This window comes from Neofelis nebulosa, chromosome 1 (assembly GCF_028018385.1).
Source record: "Neofelis nebulosa isolate mNeoNeb1 chromosome 1, mNeoNeb1.pri, whole genome shotgun sequence".
Lineage (NCBI taxonomy): Eukaryota > Metazoa > Chordata > Mammalia > Carnivora > Felidae > Neofelis > Neofelis nebulosa.
In genome coordinates, this window is record NC_080782.1 from 128097376 (window position 1) to 128109213 (window position 11838).

Genomic DNA, 11838 nt, shown 5'->3' on the forward strand with positions numbered 1-11838 from the left:
GAGCCTTTGGAGAATGGTATGACAGCAAGGAACCCCTGGCTGGTTCTCACCACTCCGCAGGCAGCTCGCACAGCCATGTACCAACTTTAGGAAGCCTTCCTCTCAGAGTGACCAAAAATCCCTCGGGCGCATCCTTTGAGCCAGCCGCAGTGACCACAGGCAATGACTTTGCTCCTGTACAACCTATGGCAACCTCCCTCCAGACCTGGCCTTGTGCTCTGGCCACCAAGGCTGCTGGCCCAACAGGGACAACTCACGCCCTAGGAGTCAGGCCTGCTGGCACTCACACCTGGCACCTGTTCCAAAACCCTTTCAGTTCTCAGAAGATCTGGGCCGCGGGCCTGGGTCTCTCAGCAGCTCAGGACAGCATGCTTGTCTGGCCAGAGGGAACCATGCGATTCAGAAAAGCAGCGCCCTTAAGCAGTCTCAAAAGTGTCCGGAACAGCCGGTACCACCGGGGCACTGGCGGTGTGCGCGGGCTGGAGTCTGGGTATGCAAGTGTGTATAGAAGCAAGAGGGCAGCGGGTATGAATGGGTGTGTGCGCGCGTGGCTCCCAGTGTGCGCCGCGGAGATCGCGGTCCCGGGGCGGGGAAGGTCTCCTCCCCCCACCTCGTTGAGAAATCTCAGTGAGTCACCGAGTGGTTCTGCATATTAATGAGCTCGCTGCCGCGAGGGCAGGAGCGGATTTAAAAGAGGCCTGGGCGGGCGGAGGGAGGCTGCGGAGACAGCGCGGAGCCGAGAGCGGAACGCAGCCGGCACCAGGCACCCACCGACGGGCGCAGCGGGAGCGAGCGGAGCAGAGCCGGAGGCGCGCTCCGAGCAGAGAGAGCTGAGCCGGCCGGCCGGGCGCCCTCCCCAGTCCCTGCTCCCGCGCCGCGCCTCTCCGGCCAGCATGAGGCTCCTGTCCGCCGCGCTACTCCTGCTGCTCCTGGCGCTGTGCGCCGCACGCGTGGACGGTGAGTGCCCGGGAGGTCTCTTGTCGCCGTCCCGTCCCGTCCTGGGGCACCTGGGCGCCAACTGCTGGGCTTCCAGGGACCCCCGAGGTCCTGGGTGGGCACCTAGGGCGGTGGGGGGGCAGGAGACCGCACACGCAGCTGAATGATACCCGGCGCTCTCTCTCCCAGGGTCCAAATGTAAATGCTCCCGAAAGGGGCCCAAGATTCGATACAGCGACGTGAAGAAGCTGGAAATGAAGCCAAAGTACCCGCACTGCGAGGAGAAGATGGTTATGTGAGTTCTGGCTCCTCACCTTGAGCGTGTGTGCGGGCTGCTCTTAACCCGGTGCTGGGGCACAGCATGGGGCTGGGTCGGTGGGGCTAACAGACATTCCTCTGTGCCTTTGGCAAGGCCTTGGAGGAGGCTTTGTAATTGCCCAGCAAGTCCCTAGGACGCTCGCGTGACAGTCTGAAAGAGTCTGGAAAGAGGGACAACTGCCCTGTTCTCTGGAAACAGCCTCTGGGTGTTCACCCTTGCTAAGATTCAAATGGGTAGCCTAGGTGCTTGCACTGCCCACCATTCTGGGGTGATCAAGGGTTAAATGGCTCTGGTCGTGCCAACTTTAGAGCATCAGGATTGAAAGCGCTCCAAACTCACCCAGAACTATTGAACTTGCACCCAAACTGGGACGCATGTTGCCTTCCTGTTGCTGGAGAGAGAATTAAAACAAATGCTGTCTTTAAGTCCTCAGACCCAACCCTCCTTTCAGAGCCTTTTCCCTACCAGGGGACCACAGCCAGCTTTTTTGGCTGCTAGCGATTTCATGTTGAGACTGATCCTTGATCCTCCACCACCGGCTGGACTCTTGTGGGTCCCTGAGCCTGAGCAGTGCTGGGCAAAGTGATCTGCTGGGGTTAACGTGCCATGCGGCTGGAGCCCTGCTTGGTGGGGATGCAAAGAATATTTTTAAAACTGGGACAGAGTGAGAGAACACGGAGTTTCCTTGCTCCTCTGCCTTCCCAATTAACCACTTGAGTCCAGCACCACTGTTTCCCCATCAGTATGCACTTGGCCAGGAAGGAAGCCCTTGGCAAAGCAGCTACCGTGGTCTGCCACGGACCATTGGCCCCTCTTCCCCTCCCCCAGAAACAGGACACACTTTATTCTCAGTCTGGGCAAGTGCCTTCTATCCGCTGGCCCCGATGGTCCCAAGGCCTCCGCACGGTGTATGCAAAGGCAGCCCACCTCCCCCCACACACTGCCACCTGGGGGCTGCACAGTCAGGCTGAAGTTAGGGGAATTTGCAAAGCCACCAGGCTTAAGCCGAACCCCACTGCCTTCCTGCCCAGGCACATAAATCAACCCCTGTCCCTTGCCTAGTAGACCCAAGTCCAGAAGAACTGCCGGAAAATCTTTTTTTGGTGGGGGCTAGTGTTCCCACAAGCTGAAGGAGGAGCTACAGGTCCTTCATGGTTTCCAGCTTGGGGGCTGAAGATGACAGGGACGTAGCAAATTAAGTTTGCACTCCTCTAAGTACTGAGAACCACCCCACACCCCATGGCCAGGTGCCAAGACCTTGCAGAGAAAGAGAAGCAGGGTATGGGGTGCAGAGACTTCTCTAAAGGACCCTCAATAAACAGGTTTACTCTTTCTCCCGACTAAATTTTTTCAGAATAGAGAGGAAACTGACAGCAGGCAGGTGCGAGAAGGCTTTACGCAACCTTGTGAAAACTGGCAGGGGCCTCAGGAGGTCCAAACACAGTCACCAGTCTCCTTCCTAAACTTTCACCCACACCCAGCCCCACCCACAGCACTGAAGGGCTGAACATCCTCTCCTGTCTCAAGCTCCTAAGAGTCTCTAGATCAGATGCAGGGCCAGCACTTTTTGCCAAAGCAGGTTTTCAGCCACAAACGCTGAACAAAAGCAAGTTTTCCAGTTCACCCTGAGTCACCCAGAAATCTCTGATGAGGCTGGGGGTGGGGTGGAGAGGCCAGTGTGCTTTGCAAGTGGGAGTAGACTCCAGATTTTATAAAGGGCCATTTGTGCCCTATGAACTCTTGCCCAAACCCTCAGCACCCCAGAACCACTGAGGAGAGGGGACACAGGACCCAGAATTTCTGAGCAACTGCAGGGAATATAAATCGTCATGTCTTCACCCCACAACCAATTTTCATAGTCCCAGTGTTGTGACAAGCATTCAAGGACTGTGGTGGGAGGGCTGAGTGTCTTCCCTGCTGCCCCGACCTTCAGAATTGGGAATCCCCAGCCTGCACAGTGACCTAACTGAGGAGGGCATCTTCATCAGGCTTGCCCACATCCCTTCACTTCAAGTGCAAAAGCAGCACTGTAGGCAGAGAGAGCAGTGGGTTAAATTCCCACAGAGTGACCGAGTACTATGGAGAGGAGAACAAGCAGACTGTTCTGGGAAGTCTGGGACTTCCCTGGGAAGCCTGGCCCCATGCTTGAAGACCTAGCAGGAGGGACAGGACCCAGGGAGCGACTGGTCTCAGAGGGCCAGTGAAGGCAGAGCCCAGTCCACAGCAGTTAGCAGAAGAGCCACCCCTGCTCTAGGAAGCTTGGGCTGCAATGGGGGGCCTTGGAAACTGAGCACAGAGAAGGGAAAAGAACAAGTTGCCGAGAAATATTCTGCCCCCATTCTGGTGGCAAGATTCGGTTTTTCTCTCCCAGTCAACAGGGAGACTCAGTTTGTGGTGGCCCTGCTCCCATCTAGAACTTGGCCCGTGTGCCCTGACACTTTACCTTTGGGAACCTGCAGGGCCCTAACTGCCCTCTCTCCCTCCCTTCTTTCTCTTCCCAATCCAGCCTCCAACTGCCCCTCTTTGCCCCCTCAGCTCATTCCCCAGCCCACCATCATCTGCTCGTGCCATGACCACTCAGGGAGTGGCACCTCTCACCTTCCACTTTTCCACATCCCCTAGGTGGTCCTTTGTTCTGGAACACCATCCTTCCTCCCCTACCCAGAAGCTTCCTCCTAAAATCCTGCCACCCTGGCCCAGCCCAGGGTGAGCGGGGCATGGCAGTCCTGGGCAGCAGTCCTGCTTTCCCCGTCCAGGCTGGAGCTCACACACTAAGGCTTCTCTTTCTCCTTGGCCATCTCATCTTCCAAGACAATTACTAATGACAGGAATTCTCCACGTTGCGTCTACCAGGTGCTAGGCACTCTGCATACATTATACCCTTTCATTACCCGATAACCCTAAGAGGTAGGTCCTATTATTAAACCCATTTTACAGATGGGCAAACTGGTTAAGAGAAATTACCCAAGGTCCTAAGAAAGAGCTCGGATTCACACCCAGGCCCTACACTCTGTACAGCGCCACCTGCTTTTCTGCCGCACGGCTAGGGCCTCCACTCGGTTTGGCACATGGGCTGACAGAGGCCTGAGGGGAGGTCTTATTTTCTTGCTGGGGGCTGAGACAACTGGGACTTCAGGCTCAGGAATCAAAATGGGCTGCAAGGCCAGCAAGACTTAACTTCAGGATCTGTCATGTCCCAGCCCTGGGACAGACTTCAGAGGATCAAGGGGCTCTGGGGTTTGAAGGGTCAGACAGAGACCACCCATGTGCAGGGCATGTCTGAGCCCTGCCGCGAGCAATTTCCTTGTACCCAAGGAAAGGGGTCTCGGCGTGTGCACCTTGCTGATATTAGCTCTCTCCACCTCTCCAATCCTAGGTTTAGAGGAGCTGGAAGAGTCCCCAGAGCTTTGTTCTCCAAGGGGCCTATGAGCCCTGTAGGCAACAGCCTTGTGGGGGAGGGGATAGGGGGAGGGGGACTATCCCAGACCCTAAGAACTCCAGGGGAGAAGTGAGAGCCAATCACTCCATACAGGGTTAAACTGTATGTGAAATCAGAGATTAAGGGGACACCCAGAACCTTCCAAAGAGGCAGCCAGGCAGTGAGCACCAGGGCGCGTTCCCCTGACAGGAGGGAAGCGGCCACATTTTCAGGGCCCTCCCTGACTGGGACAGACCAGGGCGGCCCACAGGCCACACTGAGGGGCTGCCATTCAGGCTCCTCAATCCTGCACCCCACGCTGCTCCGTTTCAGCATCACCACCAAGAGCGTGTCCAGGTACCGGGGTCAGGAGCACTGCCTGCACCCCAAGCTGCAGAGCACCAAGCGGTTCATCAAGTGGTACAACGCCTGGAACGAGAAACGCAGGTATGCATGCCCCCACCTCCTCACACCTACCTTCCCACCAGCTCCAGGTCTCAGACCCCGGCTAGCTCCTCTAGCGTCGTCGAAGGGGTGAACACCCACCACAGTAGCCACGGCGAGCGGAGAGCCAAGCCTGTTCACATAACCCCATGGGGTAAGGAACTCGCCGCTTCACAAAGCAGGCCCTTGCTCCCTTGGACAACTGTAAGCATCGAAAAGTTATCCTTTTGTGAACTAAAGTTTGCACCATGCTAACGTGTTAAGCTGTAGTCTCAATTCCTCTTCTTTTTAAAGCAACCTAAGTTCTCTGACCCTCAGTTTCCCTCTGTCAAGTGAACGGGCAAGAGGCTGGCATGGCTCTCTGGGATTCTTGTGTGGTGAAACACGACCACTTAAGTAACTGTGTTTATTAACTGTAACACAGGGTACCCCCACCACACGATGAGGACAATACCTTACCAACAAACACTTCCTTCCCTCAAGGGGCCCCCGTGTCCCCTGCTGCCCAGAAAGCTGACAGACTCCTTCCCATGCAGGTGCAGGGAGGGACCTTGGACTTGACCCTTTAAAATCAGAGCCACTGTTAATCTCAGGGGACAGCAGTGGCCAGATGACCAGAGCTGTGAACCAGACCTCTGTCCTCTCTGGGTTCTGTTTCCACAATCAGAAGGCCACTCTCCATCTCTGATCTCCTGTGGTCCCATGTCTGGCAAGTTCCCCGTTTCCCCATACCACATAAAAGTGAGCGTGTCCCAGGGCACACCTACTCCTCCCACACTCAGGGCCTGCTTACACCTGTACCTATATAGCGTGCGTATATATGTGCACACACACACAGAGGGGACTTCCTCGGGCGCTGGGCCCAGCACCCCATTCTGCAGAAAGGGAAACCAGGGCGAAGTGGAAATGGGGAGTGACTTCCCTGGGAGCACATGGCAGAAAGCCAGGCCTCCCAAGGTCACCTTCTCCCTGCCTGGAGCAGCTGCCCGAGCCACCCCTCCCATTGCTCCCCCTCCCCAGCCCTTCCACTCGAGGCTCAGCCCATGACCGGCTCCCCCACAGCCCACACTCAGGCCCAACCCCACTATCTGAGCCCTTTGCACTGCCTCTGAAACCGCCTCGTCTGCAACTGCTTGAAATAGAAACTGATGAGAGCAAGAGGTTATTTTCTGTGGATCTGATGGGAATGAAGCCCTCTTTCCGGTCAGGGCAGGCAGCTCACGTGGCCAAAGCAGGACCCGTCCTGTCCACTGCCACTCTCCAGGCCCTGCGTCATCCAAGTGGAATGGGGCTAAATGCAGGGCCAGTCTGTGAAGGGGGCTGAGACCGTCTGCACAGGACTGAGGGCAGACACTCGGGCGATGCGCACACTTTGTCCCTCAGCCCTCCACCTGGGCCATGGCTCTGACGACGGGGAGGCAGGCATGGGACAACGCAGCCTTGCTCTTTTTAGATCTGCAAATTCCAGTGAGGAGAGCCACTCGGTGACCAAGCCTCCCGTGGCTTCATTACAAAATGAATTCATCCTTTCTAGGGAGGCCGAGGCATCCTGGGAGAGGAAGGGGACGATCTCTTGCCCTCCCCACCTCCCCTCCCCCTGTAAAAGGCTGGAAATGTCTCCACGAATGTAGAATGGAGAGAAAGAAACTACCGTGAAGTCCCCTTTGCAGAGACAGCAAGAGAACGCTAAATGTAGGGTGCAGGAAGGAGACGCCAGCAGGCCAGCCCAGGCTAGTCGTGGGGGCTGCTGGCAGGCCCAGGAGCTGCTGGTCTGTGCAGCCAGCCTAGCAGCTCTGCATCTGAGAGCCCAGAGCTCCCAGCTGCCACGGGAAGCAGCAGCATCGGGCGGGCGGAGTACAGTCAGGTGGTCTTACTCGGAAACAAGGAATGAAGCAGAAGAATGGGTGGGCTGTCTGAGTACGAAGCATGGCCCTGAAACAGCCACGGGGCAGAACAGAAGGGATTTAAGATCTGAAATAGAGACAGTCTGGGAGGTGGGGTGGGGAGGTCATGCAGGTCCTACAACCACTAAAAGGAAGTGACCTGGAGCCACAGGCCTCTGGGACAGGCCCCAGCCCCACTAACTACCCTTCAGTCTTTAGGCAGCAGCTTCTAGAACTAGCATTTTTCCGGAATACATGCATTCTCTGGGCAAAACACAAGGGAAGATACAAGCCTGAGTTGAAGGACAGGATGCCCTGTCCTCCCCTGCCCCATCCCTGCTCATGCTGGACACAGACCTCATTCCCACCGTGGACATTCAGTGTTCGTTGGGCAAATCTTAAGTCCCTTGTGCCTCAGTTTCCTCATATATAGAGAGGACTTGCTCCACAGGGCTTTGAGGATCGCAGAGGTTGAGAATGCACAAAGCCAGATTCGGGTAAGATTTTGAGGTCCATGCGATGACCTCCTCTGAGGTGTCCCCCCCCCCCCCGCCTCCTACTTCTCCCAAGCTCCTGCCTTCCTGGGAGGGGCAATCCCGAAGGCAAGGATGAAGCAGCTTAGCCCCCGCCCTGTGTCATGTCCTGAGCCACTTAACGTGGGTGTTTTCTCTTCCCAGGGTCTACGAAGAGTAGGGTGAAAAATCCCTCATAGGAAAACTTCACACCAGCTGGGAGACGAGCAAAGGACTCTGCAGATAAAAAACAACCCTTCTCTTTCTCACAGGCATAAGACACAAATTATATATTGTTACAAAGCACTTTTTACCAAGGGTCAGTTTTTACATTTTATAGCTGTGTGCGAAAGGCTTCCAGATGTGAGACCCTTCTCTCTTGTGCTCCAGACTTGATCACACACTGCTTTTTACCGAAAGGGGGGAAACTCATGCCTTTCCTTTGTAAAAAAAAAAAAAAAAAAAAAAAAAAAAAAAAGCTTTTTTGTATTTGTCCAGACATCACTACATCTGAGCTTTATAAGCGCCTGGGAGGAACACAGAGCTTGGTTGAAACATTTCATAGCAGCGTTGCTCCGTTGCTAATGCGGGGCGCTTCCGCTCAGAGGTCCTGGCGCCTCCACACAGCTGCCACGGGCTCTCCTGGGCTCACGGTTGGTCACAGCCTTGGGGGGACGCCACAGTGGCCCCTGTCACCGGGCAGGCAGAAGCCGATCTCTCTGCATCTGTTGTGTGAGGGACTCAAGTTTGTCTGCCACAGAAATGTGCTTCACCCCCTCCCCCCCCCCCCCGCCCCCAACCCCGGCTAACTTTTACGTATTCTAGGAAACATTTCCAAGATTCTGGGATGGCAAAGCACGGGGCCCTTAAGGAAGGGGTTGGGTCTTCTCTCCTTCTTGTGAAAGGTTCACTGCTTCAGTATTTACTGCTTTGGAAGCACGCGAAGTTCCCAACACTGTTAGCGAAACCTTACAACAACACTTAAAAAGAGACCAATCCACACACAGTACACGGCTACAGACACACTATTGATGATGGAGAACCTTCAAAGCATGTTTCTTTCCCTCCTGGTGGCAGAACACGCAGTACGGAAGCATTCTACCTGTAACGGCCGTGTAATTCTTCAACGTTAAACAGCACAGTCCTCTCTTGAAAGCTACGGCAACCCCACGCCCTTTCCTTTGTACATAGACTCTTAAGAGTGCCCCCTCCGCACACTGCCCCTTTGGTATATGCCTCGTTGTACTGCTGTGTCATATGCTATGCACGTGTCAGAAACCATTAGCATTGCATGCAGGTTTCATATTCTTTCTAAGACAAAAAGAAAAGTAATAAAATATATTTGAAACGTACCCAAATTCTAGACTACTGACTTTTTTTTCTATCCAGTGAGGCCAGGATGACAACCATATGTTTACCACGTTGTGAATAAACTGGGACAAGTGCACTGAGAAGGAAGGAAAACTGGCGTTTCCCAAATACCTGTCAATATTGTCACCTTTGCGGGATGCCGTCACAGTCCTAAAACCAGAAAGCTAGGTCTTAAAGTCTCAGGATGTGTTTATCGGATTCACCAGGTCCATACATATGGAATTAAAGGGTCACAGTAGGGTCTCCATTTAGGGAAGATGGCAGATGGGGGACCAGTCAAGATCCCTGTGGTCCAGGCCCCCATGATTCCACTGGGGTGCAGGGAGAGTTGGAAAGTGCCCAGCTCGAGGCTGTGGGGCTCTGGAGCCAGGCTGTCTGGAAGGCACATCCAGAGAGATGCTGAAGGTCTCTTTCTGCTTCTGCAAGCCGGGGGTGCCGAGCGCATACCTACTCAGGATACCAGGGCATGGTGAGTGCATGGTAAACGTCAGCACCCTTAATATTCACAAGATCTGGCCTCTCCGTACTTTGCACAAACCACCCACAACCCCACAGCCCACTGTATCCAAGGTGGTGGACAGGCCTCCCTGTGCCCACCTGTGTCCCCCACATTCCACAGGACTACCTAAAGGGACAGCCACCCTGTCCACACTTCTTGTTCACTACTCAAGGAACCAGCAGCCAGGCACTCAGGTGCACTTCACCTCTGAGGACAGTTTCCTGACATGCGCGGCTGGTTCTGCCAGCACTTAGGGGGACACACAGCAAGCACCCTGCCCTGGCGTGTCCTCAGCAGAGTGCGACTATCGACCCTTTCCAGCATGGCCTCACCTCCTGACAACGCCAAATTATACCAACTGTATTCCTGAGGAAACTGAGGACCAGAGAGGTGAAGAAATTTGCCCACGGTCACTCATCACACTGCTCCAATAGCTGAGCCTGACAGCATTTCCGCTGAGGGGAGTAGGAGAGAGTGGGCAAGGGCCACTATACCAGGGCTTAGTCCCGCCTCTCCCTGTGTTACAGAGAGAGAAGGAAGACTGGACAGGGACGCCAGACACCGACAGACATAACAGAGGAGGAGAGCCCCAATAAGAGGGCGCATACCAGGGCCGGGGAGAGCAGAGGCCAGGCCTCTCTCCCTGGGAGCCCTGAGCCCTGCTTGGCCCCAGATCAGCATGCCGTGGGGCCTCATGAGGCGGGCCCAGTGTAAGAAGTCAGCTGCAAGAGCCCCTCCACCAGCCTGGCAACGCAAAGCCACAACAGCATGGGGCCACAGGGCATGGGGTTCTCTGTGATGCAACATGAGTTTCAGGCTTCACCTTCCACTCACTCTAAACACACCACACACGCATCTTCCCCCTGCTCTCTCTGTCCCATCTGTGATTCCAGGACGAGTACCTCCTCCCCAGCCCTGCTGGTCCAGGTGTCCCCTTGGTTCTCTGACCTCCCAAAGCACAGAATGGATTCCTAGGAACAGTAACAATGTCCCTTCATGGCATGCCAGGTACTGACCCGGGCCCTTGCCCTGCACACTCTATGTCCACCCTGCCAGCCATGCTGTGCTGCAGGGGCCCAGACAGGTCAAGAAATTTGTTTAGGAGACACAGACAATCAGTAGAGGGAGAAGTGGACTTCGAGCCCTAGTGTGTCAGGGAGCAGAAGGCGGGAGAGACTTTGTGTAAATATCTTCTCTTCTATAGAGACTGTGTGTCCCTGGAGAACAAACCCTGGGCTATGCTTCCTGGATGGCTTAGACGCTGTCCACCAACAGACGATTATTAGCTGGACCACTAAGAATAGGCTCTGGGCCCCAACACTTCACCAAACACCAAACAAGGGTCCTCCGATGCCAGACACTGGGCTCTGCCCAGGGAAGATGCTGATTACACAGCTGTTGTTCACCCTTTTTCTCCTTGGGCCTTCTCAGCAGCCCTATGAGGTATCCACCCACCACATTCCAGAAAGGAGAAGGACTCTAGTGCAGCAAAGCAAGGCCAGGCCACCTTTCCACGTGGCTCGCTTGGGCCTCCCTGGGGAGGCATGCAAGGGCACTGGGGCACACAGGCAGCCCAGGCCCTCATGCAGCCTCCACCTCCAGAACCACTGCTTCCTCACAGTGGGGCACAGCTTGAGTTCCAAATGCCACGCCCCCGACCCCTTCCTCCTCCAGTTTCCTGAGCAGTCCGCAGCGCCACACCAGGCTTGACGCCAGGATGGCCACATCCTCATGAGTTCTGGCCCAGCTCTCTGCCCGGCCAAACCCTCTACCGCGAGCTTTTCCTGGTCAGCTTGGACACCACATCAGGACCAGCTACATAACTGCAAGGCCCGGGCCAAAAGAAAGATGCAGGACCCTCTATTCAAAAATTAAAAATGTCAAGACAGCAAGACCAGAGCATCAAACCCCAGCACAGGGCTCTGTGTAACTCACATGTGGCAAGCCCATGGAGCCAGCCTTCTAGCAACTCTAACACCCATCCAGACAGCTCATCTTGGCCCTGAGTTATTATATGACTTGTTCTCCACAATTTACGTTTTATTTTTTTTAACTTTTTATTTATTTTTGAGACAGAGAGAGACAGAGCATGAACGGGGGAGGGGCAGAGAGAGAGGGAGACACAGAATTGGAAACAGGCTCCAGGCTCTGAGCCATCAGCCCAGAGCCCGACGCGGGGCTCGAACTCACGGACCGCGAGATCGTGACCTGAGCCGAAGTCGGACGCCCAACCGACTGAGCCACCCAGGCGCCCCTGACTTGAATATCCAACAAGATGTGCTCCTAGGAGCCAGGGACCATGTCTTACACTTCTTTGTAAAAACCTCCCAGAACCTAGGACAGCACCTGTGAGGTACTCAAACACTGTGAATTAATCTTCGTCTGGAGCACCCTCAGAGCACGCTCTCTGCACCCACTTACTGAGCTACCACTGTGTGCAGAGGCCTGCACCAAAC

General features: G+C 55.1%; 1 protein-coding gene across 1 annotated transcript; it reads left to right on the top strand.

Annotated features, from left to right (window-relative positions):
• The first annotated feature begins 697 nt into the window (after positions 1–697).
• CXCL14 (C-X-C motif chemokine ligand 14) lies at positions 698–8864 on the top strand. The gene is made up of 4 exons (XM_058736085.1): positions 698–957; positions 1126–1231; positions 5007–5120; positions 7678–8864. The coding sequence occupies exons 1-4, from the start codon at positions 894–896 to the stop codon at positions 7691–7693; spliced, it is 300 nt and encodes a 99-aa protein (XP_058592068.1). The 5' UTR covers positions 698–893; the 3' UTR covers positions 7694–8864.
• The last annotated feature ends 2974 nt before the right edge of the window (positions 8865–11838 follow it).

Bases quoted from the DNA above. Each gene is read 5' to 3' on its own strand.
- CXCL14 (XM_058736085.1), top strand. From the start codon at position 894: ATGAGGCTCCTGTCCGCCGCGCTACTCCTGCTGCTCCTGGCGCTGTGC. The intron at 958-1,125 runs GTGAGTGCCCGG...TCTCTCTCCCAG, and splicing joins GTGCGCCGCACGCGTGGACG to GGTCCAAATGTAAATGCTCC. The intron at 1,232-5,006 runs GTGAGTTCTGGC...GCTCCGTTTCAG, and splicing joins TGCGAGGAGAAGATGGTTAT to CATCACCACCAAGAGCGTGT.